The sequence below is a fragment of the Nerophis lumbriciformis genome, linkage group LG07 (assembly GCF_033978685.3).
Source record: "Nerophis lumbriciformis linkage group LG07, RoL_Nlum_v2.1, whole genome shotgun sequence".
Taxonomy (NCBI): domain Eukaryota; kingdom Metazoa; phylum Chordata; class Actinopteri; order Syngnathiformes; family Syngnathidae; genus Nerophis; species Nerophis lumbriciformis.
Window position 1 is genome coordinate 8,347,169 of NC_084554.2, and position 17,483 is coordinate 8,364,651.

General features: G+C 40.4%; 1 protein-coding gene across 3 annotated transcripts in view; it reads right to left on the reverse strand.

Annotated features, from left to right (window-relative positions):
- col11a1a (collagen, type XI, alpha 1a) overlaps positions 1–17,483 on the reverse strand; it is a 243,243-nt gene that overhangs the window by 200,186 nt on the left and 25,574 nt on the right. For all 3 annotated transcript variants that reach the window (XM_061965881.2, XM_061965879.2, XM_061965880.2), the window contains exon 3: positions 6,309–6,522. In XM_061965881.2, coding sequence (XP_061821865.1) covers positions 6,309–6,522 — 214 coding nt within the window. The remainder of the gene's footprint in view (positions 1–6,308; positions 6,523–17,483) is intronic.

Below are 17,483 nucleotides of genomic sequence, written 5' to 3' on the forward strand. Positions count from 1 at the left end.
ACTTGAGGATTTCTGAACCCGGGAGCAGGTAATCAGTTTAATGCTAAAAGGTTAGGAGCACTGTTCCTGGTTTGGTGAGGTAATCCAAGGAAGTTTCGCATGGCCTCCTCCAACCCTCCCTCTAAAATAACAGAGGCAGTGAGTTCATGCATGAGGTCAGGTTGCCTACTGTAGTCCCCGCTGTGCCCGAGTAATCCAGTGTCTCCTTGTCTATTGCCTGTCTGTGCCCAGAGACCCCTGATGGGACTGATAATCCAGTCATGGCACCTATTGTGCAACTATGAGCATTGTATTCTCAGGTGTATCTAACAAAGCAATGGGAATTAAAGCATGTCATAGTGCGTTTTGGTAATTCAGTTCTTTTTATAGGTACCGATGGGATTCCATGAGTACTAAAAATCGAAAAAAACAATTCTCAGGGCATTCAATCGATCGCACCTGGACTGTTTGGTTTGTCTTAGAAGGCATTTCGCCTCTCATCCGAGCAGGCTTCATCAGTTCATGCTCATAAGTTCAGATTGGTCAGATCTAGTCCATTGGCTAGTGCCAATACCTCAGTATGATTCTTCAGTTCATGTTCATAGACTTGGATTGGTCAGATCTAGTCTAGCGGCTGGTGCCAATACCTCAGTAAGGTTTATCTGTTCATGCTCATAGACTTAGATTGGTCAGATCTAGTCTTAGACTAGTCTAGCGGATGGTGCCTATACCTCAGTAGGCTTCTTCAGTTCATGCTCATAGACTTAGGTGGGTCAGATCTAGTCAAGCGGATGGTGCCAATACCTCAGTAGGCTTCATCAGTTCATGCTCATAGACTTAGATTGTTCAGATCGTATTTGAGGCAATTTCAAGGAACTGACCATTACATTTTGGTAATTTCCAAACCAGTATTTTACCACACAAATGCAACGCTGAAATAACATGTTTTTGATGACGTTTAATCAATGTTGGGTTCTGACGTTGATTTGACCATTGAATTTTGGTCATTTCCCAACCAATATTCCACAACGTTTAAACTAAATAATTTTTGACAGTGTTTATTCAATGTCAGGTTCTGACGTTGATTTGACCATTGAATTTTGGTAATTTCCCAACCAGTATTCTATCACACAAATACAACATTGAAACAACATGCTTTTTGACGACATTTATTCAATATTGGGTTCTGACGTTGATTTGACCATTGAAATTTTATCATTTCCCAACCAATATTCTACAACAATAACACAACATTGAAACAACATGCTTTTTGACAACGTTTATTCAATGTTCGGTTGTAACGTTGATTTGACCATTGAAATTTTATCATTTCCCAACCAATATTCCACAACGTTTAAACAAAATATTATTTGCCAATGTTTATTCAATGTCAGGTACTGACGTTGATTTGACCATTGAATTTTGGTAATTTCCCAACCAGTATTCTATCACACAAACACAACGTTTAAACAACATGCTTTTTGACAACATTTATTCAATATTGGGTTCTGACGTTGATTTGACCATTGAAATTTTATAATTTCCCAACCAATATTCTACGACAATAATACAACCTTTAAACAACATGCTTTTTGATGACGTTTAATCAATGTTGGGTTCTAAAGTGGATTTGACCATTGAATTTTGGTCATTTCCCAACCAGTATTCTACCACACAAATACAACTTTAAAACAACATGTTTGTTGACGACGTTAAATCTATGTTGGGTTCTGACGTTGATTTGACCATTGAATTTTGTTCATTTCCCAACCAATATTCTACAACGTTGAATCAACATACTTTTGATAACGTTTATTCCATGTCCGGTTGTAACGTTGATTTGACCATTGAATTTTGGTCATTTCCCAACCAATATTCCACAACGTTTAAACAAAATATTATTTGCCAATGTTTATTCAATGTCAGGTACTGACGTTGATTTGACCATTGAATTTTGGTAATTTCCCAACCAGTATTCTATCACACAAACACAACGTTTAAACAACATGCTTTTTGACAACATTTATTCAATATTGGGTTCTGACGTTGATTTGACCATTGAAATTTTATAATTTCCCAACCAATATTCTACGACAATAATACAACCTTTAAACAACATGCTTTTTGATGACGTTTAATCAATGTTGGGTTCTAAAGTGGATTTGACCATTGAATTTTGGTCATTTCCCAACCAGTATTCTACCACACAAATACAACTTTAAAACAACATGTTTGTTGACGACGTTAAATCTATGTTGGGTTCTGACGTTGATTTGACCATTGAATTTTGTTCATTTCCCAACCAATATTCTACAACGTTGAATCAACATACTTTTGACAACGTTTATTCCATGTCCGGTTGTAACGTTGATTTGACCATTGAATTTTGGTCATTTCCCAACCAGTATTCGATCACACAAATACAACGCTGAAACAACATGATTTTGACGATGTTTAATCAATGTTGGGTTCTGACGTTGATTTGACGATTGAATTTTGGTCATTTCCCAACCAATATTCTACAACGTTGAACCAACATACTTTTGACAACGTTTATTCAATGTCCGGTTGTAACGTTGATTTGACCATTGAATTTTGGTCATTTCCCAACCAGTATTCGATCACACAAATACAACGCTGAAACAACATGATTTTGACGACGTTTAATCAATGTTGGGTTCTGACGTTGATTTGACCTTTGAAATTTGATCATTTCCCAACCATTTTTCTACGACACAAACACAACGTTGAAACAACATGCTTTTTGACGACATTTATTCAATGTTGTGTTCCGACGTTCATTTGACCATTGAATTTTGGTCCTTTTCCAACCAATTTTGTACGACACAAATACAATGTTGAAACAACATGCTTTTTGACAACATTTAATCAATATTGTGTTCTAAAGTGGATTTGACCATTGAATTTTGATCATTTTCCAACCAATTTTCTACGACACAAATACAACGTTGAAAGGACATGCTTTTTGATAACGTTTATCCAATGTTGGGTTCCGACGTTGTTTTGACCATGGAATTTTGGTCATTTCCCAACCAATATTCCACAACGTTTAAACAAAATAATTTTTGACAATGTTTATTCAATGTCAGGTTCTGACGTTGATTTGACCATTGAATTTTGGTCATTTCCCAACCAGTATTCTATCACACAAATACAACGTTGAAACAACATGCTTTTTGACGGCATTTATTCAATATTGGGTTCTGACGTTGATTTGACCATTGAAATTTTATCATTTCCCAACCAATATTCTACGACAATAATACAACCTTTAAACAACATGCTTTTTGACGACGTTTAATTAATGTTGGGTTCTAAAGTGGATTTGACAATTGAATTTTGGTCATTTTCCAACCAATTTTCTAAGACACAAATACAACATTGAAACGACATGCTTTTTGATAACGTTTATCCAATGTTGGGTTCCGACGTTGATTTGACCATGGAATTTTAGTCATTTCCCAACCAATATTCCACAATGTTTAAACAAAATAATATTTGACAATGTTTATTCAATGTCAGGTTCTGACGTTGATTTGACCATTGAATTTTGGTAATTTTACAACCAGTATTCTATCACACAAATACAACATTGAAACAACATGCTTTTTGACGACGTTTAATCAATGTTGGGTTTTAAAGTGGACTTGACATTGAATTTTGGTCATTTTCCAACCCATTTTCTATAACACAAACACAACGTTGAAAAAACATGCTTTTTGACGACGTTTATTCAATGTCAGGTTCTGACGTTGATTTGACCATTACATTTTGGTCATTTCCCAACTAACAACGCGGATGCAACGTTGAACATCAACGTTGTCTCAATTTACAAATACGACTATTTTGCAACGTTGTTTCAATCCAATCCAATCCACTTTATTTATATAGCACATTTAAACAACAAGAATGTTTCCAAAGTGCTGCACAGCCATGTTAAAAACAATATTAAAAACAAGATTAAAAACAATATTATGCTCCACCAATGACTGAATAAAAACAAAAAATAAATAAATGTAAAACCAATATAAAAACAATATAAAAATAAATATGATTTAAAACGACTTTAAAGGGTAAAACCAATTAAAACAGTAAATAGAAATCAAAATTTATTAAAAAAAAAACAACAACACAGAGGACAACAGAGGATCACACAACTCACGTAGTGTTAAAAGCCAAAGTGGGTGTTAAAGGGGAACATTATCACAATTTCAGAATTGTTAAAACCATTAAAAATCAGTTCCCAGTGGCTTATTATATTTTTCAAAGTTTTTTTCAAAATTTTACCCATCACGCAATATCCCTAAAAAAAGCTTCAAAGTGCCTGATTTTAACCATCGTTATATACACCCGTCCATTTTCCTGTGACGTCACATAGTGATGCCAATACAAACAAACATGGCGGATAGAACAGCAAGCTATAGCGACATTAGCTCGGATTCAGACTCGGATTTCAGCGGCTTAAGCGATTCAACAGATTACGCATGTATTGAAACGGATGGTTGTAGTGTGGAGGCAGGTAGCGAAAACGAAATTGAAGAAGAAACTGAAGCTATTGAGCCATATCGGTTTGAACCGTATGCAAGCGAAACCGACGAAAACGACACGACAGCCAGCGACACGGGAGAAAGCGAGGACGAATTCGGCGATCGCCTTCTAACCAACGATTGGTATGTGTTTGTTTGGCATTAAAGGAAACTAACAACTATGAACTAGGTTTACAGCATATGAAATACATTTGGCAACAACATGCACTTTGAGAGTGCAGACAGCCCAATTTTCATCAATTAATATATTCTGTAGACATACCCTCATGTCAGCAGGCCAGGGAAGCTAGGGTCGATATTCTTCTCTTGATCATCTTCGGTGGCATAAGGGACGGTGTGAGCCAAGACATCCAGGGGGTTTAGCTCGCTCGTCTGCGGGAACAAACTGCCGCCATTGCTTGCCGTGCTACCGAGGGCCTTTGTCCCTGAATTGCTCACACACTCCGGCAGATTCAATGGGGGTCTGGCGGCAGATTTCTTTGACTTTATCGTTGGAAATGCATCTGCTTTGAGTGTCGCAGGATATCCACACATTCTTGCCATCTCTGTCGTAGCATAGCTTTCGTCGGTAAAGTGTGCGGAACAAACGTCCAATTTCTTGCCACTTTCGCATCTTTGGGCCACTGGTGCAACTTGAATCCGTCCCTGTTCGTGTTTTTACACCCTCCGACAACACACCGACGAGGCATGATGTCTCCAAGGTACAAAAAACAGTCGAAAAAACGGAAAATAACAGAGCTGATTTGACTCAGTGTTTGAGAAAATGGCGGATTGCTTCTCGATGTGACGCCACGTTGTGACGTCATCGCTCCGAGAGCGAATATTAGAAAGGCGTTTAATTCGCCAAAATTCACCCATTTAGAGTTCGGAAATCGGTTAAAAAAATATATGGTATTTTTTCTGCAACATCAAGGTATATATTGACGCTTACATAGGTCTGGTGATAATGTTCCCCTTTAAGTCGGTTTTAAAAAACATGTACGTATAATCAACGTTGTATCAATGTTTTGTGCCTGCTGGGAGATGTCGCCACTAAAAGGTTAGTTCCTACGATAAAAATGTCGCCATGGCTTAGTAATATGCAAGCCATGGCACGTAAACGGACCATGTCAGCGGTTTACGAATGACTCCCAATTACCTGCATTGTTAGCCACCTCTTGTTAGCAGTTTTTAGTGCCACCAGAAAACAGAAAGACATGTGTGTTCTTGTCTCACATAAGGATCGTGAATAATGGGCAAAGCTCCAACAAAAAAAAAAAAAGTGCAGTTTTCCCCTTAAGGCCGGGTCGTAACAAGTAAAAGCCACAAAGTGACCTCTGATCACAACAGCGCAGCAGGCGGCCAGTGATGTTTTGCTTGGGTGCACGCCTGTACTCACCACTTCGCAGGGTTCAGACAAAGACAATAAAACATTCTTTCAGTTAGTCCCTTTTAGTCTTTTCGTTATCTGACACACAAAAAAAAAATCCCAGCCTAATCAGCGCAAAGCGCGGACTACTTCAAACAAGTGCCCCTGCATTAAAACTTGGCTGAGTCTTGACGCTGTGAATTATTAAGACCGTAAAGTGGAGCTCTGCATGTTTCTGGCTCCAGATCGACTCTGATGAAACCTGTAATCACATTCTCCCTTAAGCATTTATTCCTATTATCGGTATGTGTTCCGCCACACCCCGCTGTCGTCTGCTTCTAGCTGAGGTCTAGGTCTCAGTGTGAGGTCTAGAGGTCTGGTGTTCTAGGGAAAAGGTGTGGGGATGGACTTACTTCCCGTCCGCCAGGTTGAGGGTGCGGAAGAGAGGGTAGTCCTCCGGGGCCGGCTTGCCCGTCTGGTCCTCGTACAAGAAAACGGGCGAGCGTCCCACTTCCACGCCGAGCTGCTGGACCCCCCGCTGGTTGTAAACAGACAGCAGGAAGGACTGGAGGCCGGACTTGGGGCGCACCGTGGTCAGGATGGAGAAGTCGTCGGGGAAAACGCCTTCTGCAAGACAATTGACATTGAGTTGAAGCACTGACAGACCTCGGTTTTTGACGGTCTGCCGGTCCTAAGCCTTTGGTTTCACAAGTTGGTGTTGCACCATCTCTTAGCTACTCAGTGGCCTAGTGCAGGGGTCGGCAACCCAAAATGTTGAAAGAGCCATATTGGACCAAAAATACAAAAACACATTTGTCTGGAGCCGCAAAAAATTAAAAGCCATATTACATACAGATAGTGTGTCATGAGATATACATTGAATTAAGAGGACTTAAAGGAAACTAAATGACCTCAAATGTAGCTACAAATTAGGCATAATGATGCAATATGTACATATCGCTAGCCTAAATAGCATGTTAGCATCGATTAGCTTGCAGTCATGCAGTGACCAAATATGTCTGATTAGCACTCCACACATGTCAATAACATCGACAAAACTCACCTTTGTGCATTCATGCACAAAGTTAAAAGTTTGGTGGACAAAATGAGACAGAAAAAGGATAAAACACGTCCCAGGAAGTCGGAGAAAGTTATATATGTAAACAAACTAAGGTGAGTTCAAGGACCGCCAAAATTAGTAGGACAAAACGGCGCTCGCCAAATACTCGAATCAGTGAAGCATGTTTAATATAAACAGTGTGATTTATAACAATTAGGGAGGTTTGTGTCATGTTTTTCCTCCTACAAAAAACATACTAAAACAAAAAATATTTTTTTCCCCCTCATCTTTTTCCATTTTTCATACATTTTTGTAAAAGCTCCAGAGAATTGCGGTTTGCCGACCCCCGGCCTAGTGGTTAGAGTGTCAACCCTGAGATCGGTAGGTTGTGAGTTCAAACCCTGGCCGAGACATACCAAAGACCCGTGTTTTTCAACCAGTGTGCCGTGAGTTATTGTCTGGTGTGCCGTGGGAAATTATGCAACTTCACCTAATTGGTCCAAAAAATATTTTTTGCAAATCAATAATTATAATAATGTGCCGTTGTCTAGTGCGGTGTTGTTCAACCTTTTTTGGTATGTAAAAGGTACGTAACGCTTTAAACCAAAAATTAACAAAAGGCAAGTCCCGCTAGGAAAAGGCACTGAAGCATAGGGATGGCTATGCAAAACAAAAGTAAAACTGGCTACAAAGTCAACAAAAACAAAATGCTGGATGACAGCAAAAACTTACAGCATGTGGAGCGGAGACGGCGTCCACAAAGCACATCCGTACATGACATGACAATCAACAATGTCCCTACAAAGAAGGATAGCGTACGCACAACTTAAATAGTCTTGATTGCAAAGTCAACAAAAACAGAATGCTGGACGACAGCAAAAACTTACAGGGTGCAGAGCAGAGACGGCACCCACAAAGCACATCCGTACATGACATGACAATCAACAATGTCCGCACAAAGAAGGGTAGCGTACGCACAACTTAAATAGTCTTGATTGCAAAGTCAACAAAAACAGAATGCTGGACGACAGCAAAAACTTACAGCGTGTGGAGCAAAGATGGCGTCCACAAAGCACATCCGTACATGACATGACAATTAACAATGTCTCCACAAAGAAGGATAGCGTACGCACAACTCAAATAGTCTTGATTGCAAAGTCAACAAAAACAGAATGCTGGACGACAGCAAAAACTTACAGCGTGCGTAGCAAAGACGGCGTCCAAAAAGCACATCCGTACATGACATGACAATCAACAATGTCCCCACTAAGAAGGATAGCGTACGCACAACTTAAATAGTCTTGATTGCAAAGTCAACAAAAACAGAATGCTGGACGACAGCAAAAACTTACAGCGTGCGGAGCGGAGACGGCGTCCACAAAGCACATACGTACATGACATAACAATCAACAATGTCTTCACAAAGAATGATAGCGTACGCACAACTTAAATAGTCTTGATTGCAAAGTCAACAAAAACAGAATGCTGGACGACAGCAAAAACTTACAGCATGTGGAGCGGAGACAGCGTCCACAAAGCACATCCGTACATGACATGACAATCAACAATGTCCCCACAAAGAAGGATAGCGTACGCACAACTTAAATAGTCTTGATTGCAAAGTCAACAAAAACCGAATGCTGGACGACAGCAAAAACTTGCAGCATGTGGAGCAAAGACGGCGTCCACAAAGCACACCTGTACATGACATGACAATCAACAATGTCTCCACAAAGAAGGATAGCGTACGCACAACTCAAATAGTCTTGATTGCAAAGTCAACAAAAACAGAATGCTGGACGACAGCAAAAACTTACAGCGTGCGGAGCAGAGACGGCGTCCACAAAGCACATCCGTACATGACATGACAATCAACAATGTCCCCACAAAGAAGGATAGCGTACGCACAACTTAAATAGTCTTGATTGCAAAGTCAACAAAAACAGAATGCTGGACGACAGCAAAAACTTACAGCGTGCGGAGCAGAGACAGCGTCCAAAAAGCACATGCATACATGACATGACAATCAACAATGTCCCCACAAAGAAGGGTAGCGTACGCACAACTTAAATAGTCTTGATTGCAAAGTCAACAAAAACAGAATGCTGGACGACAGCAAAAACTTACAGCGTGCGGAGCAAAGACGGCGTCCACAAAGCACATCCGTACATGACATGACAATCAACAATGTCCCCACAAAGAAAGGTAGCGTACGCACAACTTAAATAGTCTTCATTGCAAAGTCAACAAAAACAGAATGCTGGATGACAGCAAAAACTTACAGCATGTGGAGCGGAGACGGCGCCCACAAAGCACATCCGTACATGACATGACAATCAACAATGTCTCCACAAAGAAGGGTAGCGTACGCACAACTTAAATAGTCTTGATTGCAAAGTCAACAAAAACCGAATGCTGGACGACAGCAAAAACTTACAGCGTGTGGAGCAAAGACGGCGTCCACAAAGCACAACTGTACATGACATGACAATCAAAAATGTCTCCACAAAGAAGGGTAGCGTACGCACAACTTAAATAGTCTTGATTGCAAAGCCAACAAAAACAGAATGCTGGACGACAGCAAAAACTTACAGCGTGCGGAGCGGAGACGGCGTCCACAAAGCACATCCGTACATGACATGACAATCAACAGTGTCCCCACAAAGAAGGGTAGCGTACGCACAACTCAAAGAGTCTTGATTGCAAAGTCAACAAAAACAGAATGCTGGACGACAGCAAAAACTTACAGCGTGCGGAACAGAGACAGCATCCAAAAAGCACATCCGTACATGACATGACAATCAATAATGTCTCCACAAAGAAGGGTAGCGTACGCACAACTTAAATAGTCTTGATTGCAAAGTCAACAAAAACAGAAAACTGGACGACAGCAAAAACTTACAGCGTGCGGAGCAAAGACGGCATCCACAAAGCACATCCGTACATGACATGACAATCAACAATGTCCCCACAAAGAAGGGTAGCGTACGCACAACTTAAATAGTCTTCATTGCAAAGTCAGCAAAAACAGAATGCTGGACGACAGCAAAAACTTACAGCGTGCGGAGCAGAGACAGCGTCCAAAAAGCACATCCGTACATGACATGACAATCAACAATGTCTCCACAAAGAAGGATAGCGTACGCACAACTTAAATAGTCTTGATTGCAATGTTAACAAAAACAGAATGCTGGACGACAGCAAAAACTTACAGTGTGCGGAGCAGAGACAGCGCCCAAAAAGCACATCCGTACATGACATGACAATCAACAATGTCCGCACAAAGAAGGGTAGCGTACGCACAACTTAAATAGTCTTGATTGCAAAGTCAACAAAAACAGAAAGCTGGACGACAGCAAAAACTTACAGCGTGCGGAGCAAAGACGGCGTCCATAAAGCACATCCGTACATGACATGACAATCAACAATGTCCCCACTAAGAAGGATAGCGTACGCACAACTTAAATAGTCTTGATTGCAAAGTCAACAAAAACAGAATGCTGGACGACAGCAAAAACTTACAGCGTGCGGAGCGGAGACGGCGTCCACAAAGCACATACGTACATGACATAACAATCAACAATGTCTTCACAAAGAAGGGTAGCGTACGCACAACTTAAATAGTCTTGATTGCAAAGTCAACAAAAACCGAATGCTGGACGACAGCAAAAACTTACAGCGTGTGGAGCAAAGACGGCGTCCACAAAGCACAACTGTACATGACATGACAATCAAAAATGTCTCCACAAAGAAGGGTAGCGTACGCACAACTTAAATAGTCTTGATTGCAAAGCCAACAAAAACAGAATGCTGGACGACAGCAAAAACTTACAGCGTGCGGAGCGGAGACGGCGTCCACAAAGCACATCCGTACATGACATGACAATCAACAGTGTCCCCACAAAGAAGGGTAGCGTACGCACAACTCAAAGAGTCTTGATTGCAAAGTCAACAAAAACAGAATGCTGGACGACAGCAAAAACTTACAGCGTGCGGAACAGAGACAGCATCCAAAAAGCACATCCGTACATGACATGACAATCAATAATGTCTCCACAAAGAAGGGTAGCGTACGCACAACTTAAATAGTCTTGATTGCAAAGTCAACAAAAACAGAAAACTGGACGACAGCAAAAACTTACAGCGTGCGGAGCAAAGACGGCATCCACAAAGCACATCCGTACATGACATGACAATCAACAATGTCCCCACAAAGAAGGGTAGCGTACGCACAACTTAAATAGTCTTCATTGCAAAGTCAGCAAAAACAGAATGCTGGACGACAGCAAAAACTTACAGCGTGCGGAGCAGAGACAGCGTCCAAAAAGCACATCCGTACATGACATGACAATCAACAATGTCTCCACAAAGAAGGATAGCGTACGCACAACTTAAATAGTCTTGATTGCAATGTTAACAAAAACAGAATGCTGGACGACAGCAAAAACTTACAGTGTGCGGAGCAGAGACAGCGCCCAAAAAGCACATCCGTACATGACATGACAATCAACAATGTCCGCACAAAGAAGGGTAGCGTACGCACAACTTAAATAGTCTTGATTGCAAAGTCAACAAAAACAGAATGCTGGACGACAGCAAAAACTTACAGCATGCGGAGCAAAGACGGCGTCCACAAAGCACATCCGTACATGACATGACAATTAACAATGTCTCCACAAAGAACGATAGCGTACGCACAACTCAAATAGTCTTGATTGCAAAGTCAACAAAAACAGAAAGCTGGACGACAGCAAAAACTTACAGCGTGCGGAGCAAAGACGGCGTCCATAAAGCACATCCGTACATGACATGACAATCAACAATGTCCCCACTAAGAAGGATAGCGTACGCACAACTTAAATAGTCTTGATTGCAAAGTCAACAAAAACAGAATGCTGGACGACAGCAAAAACTTACAGCGTGCGGAGCGGAGACGGCGTCCACAAAGCACATACGTACATGACATAACAATCAACAATGTCTTCACAAAGAAGGATAGCGTACGCACAACTTAAATAGTCTTGATTGCAAAGTCAACAAAAACAGAATGCTGGACGACAGCAAAAACTTACAGCATGTGGAGCGGAGACGGCGTCCACAAAGCACATCCCGTACATGACATGACAATCAACAATGTCCCCACAAAGAAGGATAGCGTACGCACAACTTAAATAGTCTTGAGTGCAAAGTCAACAAAAACAGAATGCTGGATGACAGCAAAAACCTACAGCGTGCGGAGCAAAGACGTCGTCCACAAAGCACATCCGTACATGACATGACAATCAAAAATATCTCCACAAAGAAGGGTAGCGTACGCACAACTTAAATAGTCTTGATTGCAAAGTCAACAAAAACCGAATGCTGGACGACAGCAAAAACTTACAGCGTGTGGAGCAAAGACGGCGTCCACAAAGCACAACTGTACATGACATGACAATCAAAAATGTCTCCACAAAGAAGGGTAGCGTACGCACAACTTAAATAGTCTTGATTGCAAAGCCAACAAAAACAGAATGCTGGACGACAGCAAAAACTTACAGCGTGCGGAGCGGAGACGGCGTCCACAAAGCACATCCGTACATGACATGACAATCAACAGTGTCCCCACAAAGAAGGGTAGCGTACGCACAACTCAAAGAGTCTTGATTGCAAAGTCAACAAAAACAGAATGCTGGACGACAGCAAAAACTTACAGCGTGCGGAACAGAGACAGCATCCAAAAAGCACATCCGTACATGACATGACAATCAATAATGTCTCCACAAAGAAGGGTAGCGTACGCACAACTTAAATAGTCTTGATTGCAAAGTCAACAAAAACAGAAAACTGGACGACAGCAAAAACTTACAGCGTGCGGAGCAAAGACGGCATCCACAAAGCACATCCGTACATGACATGACAATCAACAATGTCCCCACAAAGAAGGGTAGCGTACGCACAACTTAAATAGTCTTCATTGCAAAGTCAGCAAAAACAGAATGCTGGACGACAGCAAAAACTTACAGCGTGCGGAGCAGAGACAGCGTCCAAAAAGCACATCCGTACATGACATGACAATCAACAATGTCTCCACAAAGAAGGATAGCGTACGCACAACTTAAATAGTCTTGATTGCAATGTGAACAAAAACAGAATGCTGGACGACAGCAAAAACTTACAGTGTGCGGAGCAGAGACAGCGCCCAAAAAGCACATCCGTACATGACATGACAATCAACAATGTCCGCACAAAGAAGGGTAGCGTACGCACAACTTAAATAGTCTTGATTGCAAAGTCAACAAAAACAGAATGCTGGACGACAGCAAAAACTTACAGCATGCGGAGCAAAGACGGCGTCCACAAAGCACATCCGTACATGACATGACAATTAACAATGTCTCCACAAAGAACGATAGCGTACGCACAACTCAAATAGTCTTGATTGCAAAGTCAACAAAAACAGAAAGCTGGACGACAGCAAAAACTTACAGCGTGCGGAGCAAAGACGGCGTCCATAAAGCACATCCGTACATGACATGACAATCAACAATGTCCCCACTAAGAAGGATAGCGTACGCACAACTTAAATAGTCTTGATTGCAAAGTCAACAAAAACAGAATGCTGGACGACAGCAAAAACTTACAGCGTGCGGAGCGGAGACGGCGTCCACAAAGCACATACGTACATGACATAACAATCAACAATGTCTTCACAAAGAAGGATAGCGTACGCACAACTTAAATAGTCTTGATTGCAAAGTCAACAAAAACAGAATGCTGGACGACAGCAAAAACTTACAGCATGTGGAGCGGAGACGGCGTCCACAAAGCACATCCCGTACATGACATGACAATCAACAATGTCCCCACAAAGAAGGATAGCGTACGCACAACTTAAATAGTCTTGAGTGCAAAGTCAACAAAAACAGAATGCTGGATGACAGCAAAAACCTACAGCGTGCGGAGCAAAGACGTCGTCCACAAAGCACATCCGTACATGACATGACAATCAAAAATATCTCCACAAAGAAGGGTAGCGTACGCAGAACCTAAATAGTCTTGATTGCAAAGTCAACAAAAACAGAATGCTGGACGACAGCAAAAACTTACAGCGTGCGGAGCAAAGACGGCGTCCACAAAGCACATCCGTACATGACATGACAATCAACAATGTCCCCACAAAGAAGGGTAGCGTACGCACAACTTAAACAGTCTTAATTGCGAAAACAAAGCAGGTGCGGGGAATAAAACTTAAAGGAAGGCGTCAAGCTGCTACAGGAGAACACCAACAAAACAGGAAGTGTCACCAAAATAACAGCGCAAGACAGGAACTAAAGCACAACAGACAGGAAACAACAACAAACTCAAAATAAAGCACGACAAACTGGTGGAGTTTCATTTTTTAACCTTTTCTGCTGGTGGTGTGCCTCCGTAATTTTTTTAATGAAAAAAGACTATACAAATGGGAGCCATGACCTCCCTGCTTGGCACTCAGCATCAAGGGTTGGAATTGGGGGTTAAATCACCAAAAAAGCTGGCACAAGTGGCAAAAAAGACTGAGAAAGTTGAGGAATGCTCATCAAACACTTATTTGGAACATCCCACAGGTGAACAGGCTAATTGGGAACAGGTGGGTGCCATGATTGGGTATGAAAGCAGCTTCCATGAAATGCTCAGTCATTCACAAACAAGGACGGGGCGAGGGTCACCACTTTGTCAACAAATGCCTGAGCAAATTGTTTAAGAACAACATTTCTCAACGAGCTATTGCAAGGAGTTTATGGATTTCACCATCTACGCTCCGTAATATCATCAAAAGGTTGAGAGAATCTGGAGAAATCACTGCACGTAAGCGATGATATTACGGACCTTCGATCCCTCAGGCGGTACTGCATCAAAGAGCGACATGTGTAAAGGATATCACCACATGGGCTCAGGAACACTTCAGAAAACCACTGTCAGTAACTACAGTTCGTCGCTACATCTGTAGGTGCAAGTTAAAACTCTACTATGCAAAGTGAAAGCCATTTATCAACAACACCCAGAAACGCTGACTGCTTTGCTGGGCCCGAGCTCATCTAAGATGGACTGATACAAAGTGGAAAAGTGTTCTGTGGTCTGACGAGTCCACATTTCAAATTGTTTTTGGAAACTGTGGACGTCGTCTCCTCCGGACCAAAGAGGAAAAGAACCATCCGGATAGTTATAGGCGGTTATAGCCAGCATGTGTGATGGTATGGGGGTGTATTAGTGCCTAAGGCATGGGTAACTTACACATCTGTGAAGGCACCATTAATGCTGAAATTTTCATAAAGGTTTTGAAGCATCCAGGAAACGTTGTCATGGACGCCCCTGCTTATTTCAGCAAGACAATGCCAAGCCACGTGATACAACAGCGTGGCTTCATAGTAAAAGAGTGCGGGTACTAGACTGGCCTGCCTGTAGTCCAGACCTGTCTCCCATTGAAAATGTGTGGTGCATTATGAAGCCTAAAATACCACAACGGAGACCCCCGGACTGTTGAACAACTTAAGCTGTACATCAAGCAAGAATGGGAAAGAATTCCACTTCAAAAATGTGTCTCCTCAGTTCTCAAACGTTTACTGAGTGTTGTTAAAAGGAAAGGCCATGTAACACAGTGGTGAAAATGCCCATGTGACATTTTGTTTGCAATGTGTTGCTGCCATTAAATTCTAAGTTAATGATTATTTGCAAAAAAAATAATTGTTTCTCAGTTTCTCTGGTATGGGGTCGTCCGATACCAAATAATAAAAGGGGCAGTATCGGCCAAACCATTTTTCGGATCATTAAATTATTTATTTTGTGATTACAACTGAAATTTCGACAACAACACAGGATGGCGGTGTAACAATATCAATTTCCATTTTCTACCACTTTATTACTTACAAAAAGTACAATAAAGTCATTAGTGCAAAATAAGTAAATACAATTCTATTTCTAATTCTTAAACGCAAATCAAAAAAAACAAAGTTAGGGCATTTTTCCATTTTTACTATATATGGCAGATTTGAAAACCAACAAAAAAGGGTTGATTTTAATTAAAATATTGCCATAAAATTAGATTTTGTGCTGTTTTCCTTTAATGGATGTTATTTTTTCCAGATAAACACAAAAATCCAATTCATATTCATCCAAAATGCAAATCAAAAAATGAAATTAGGGCCGTTTTTCGATTTTTATTATGTATGGCCAATTTTAAAACAAACAAAAAAGGGTTTATTTTCATTAAAATATTGCCATGAAATTGGATTTTGTGCTGTTTTCATTTAATGGATTACATTTTTTTCCAGATAAACACAAAAATCCAAAAAAATGCTAAAATGCTGGTTTATCCGTGTGACGACAAATTCAACCGGAAGCAGTATTTTAGCATTTCCTTTGCGTTTAGCATGTTTTTAGCATAACGCTAACGGTCCGTGTACCTCCCATTCATTCTATTTCTAATTCTGAAACACAAATCAAAAAATAAAATTAGGGCCGTTTTTCGATTTTCATTATGTATGGCCAATTTCAAAACAAACAAAAAAGGGTTAATTTTCAATAAAATATTGCCATCAAACTGAATTTTGTGCTGTTTTTCTTTTATGGATTACATTTTTTATACAGATAAACATGCGTTTAGCATGTTTTTAGCATAACGCTAACGGTCCGTTATTCATTCTATTTCTAATTCTGAAACGCAAATCAAAAAATAAAATTAGGGGCCTTTTTTCGATTTTTATTATGTATCGCCAATTGTAAAACAAACAAAAAAGGGTTAATTTTCATTCAAATATTACCATAACATGGAATTTTGTGCTGTTTTGCTTTTATGCATTAATTTATGAATTTTTGTTCCAGATAAACACAAAAATCTGAAAACAATGCAAAAATGCTGGTTTATCCGTGTAACGACAAATTGAACCGGAAGCACTATTTTAGCTTTTACTTCGCGTTTGGTATGTTTTTAGCTTAACGCTAACACTTTTGTTCAGCAGGAGTCTGATTGTCGTTTAAAAAAAGTGCCATTGAGTAGTTATCCGATTTTTGTTTCAGAAATAAAAAGAGAAAAAATGTGCCCAAATTCGTTTTTTGATTTGCATATGAGAATTCGAAATGGAATGAACGGAAGGTACGCAGACCCACCAGCTACGATAATTGCCTTTTATTTCTTAAGTTTGTACACAATAACAAAAAAAAAAGGATTTTTCAATCATTCAAAAATAATTGATCTCATGCTGATACTGTCATTACGTTAAAGAACGATAGCTTAGTTTGGCTATTGCTTGTCTTGCACTCCTCTAGTGGTGGCGATACTTGTTAGAAACAGTTTATTCGCCTTTTATTTAGACGAGGACGCTATGATGCATTGAGGACGCCTTTGTTCCAAGTCATGGTAAAATTTGCGGGAAACGACATAACGATTGTATTAAAAACTATAACATCGGCCAAATATACATCATTTATATCGTTGTATTGTTTGTTCTTAAGACTCATCCTCATAATTGCATCAGTTACCTTATTTAGCCCTCAAATCCAGCCCTGTTGT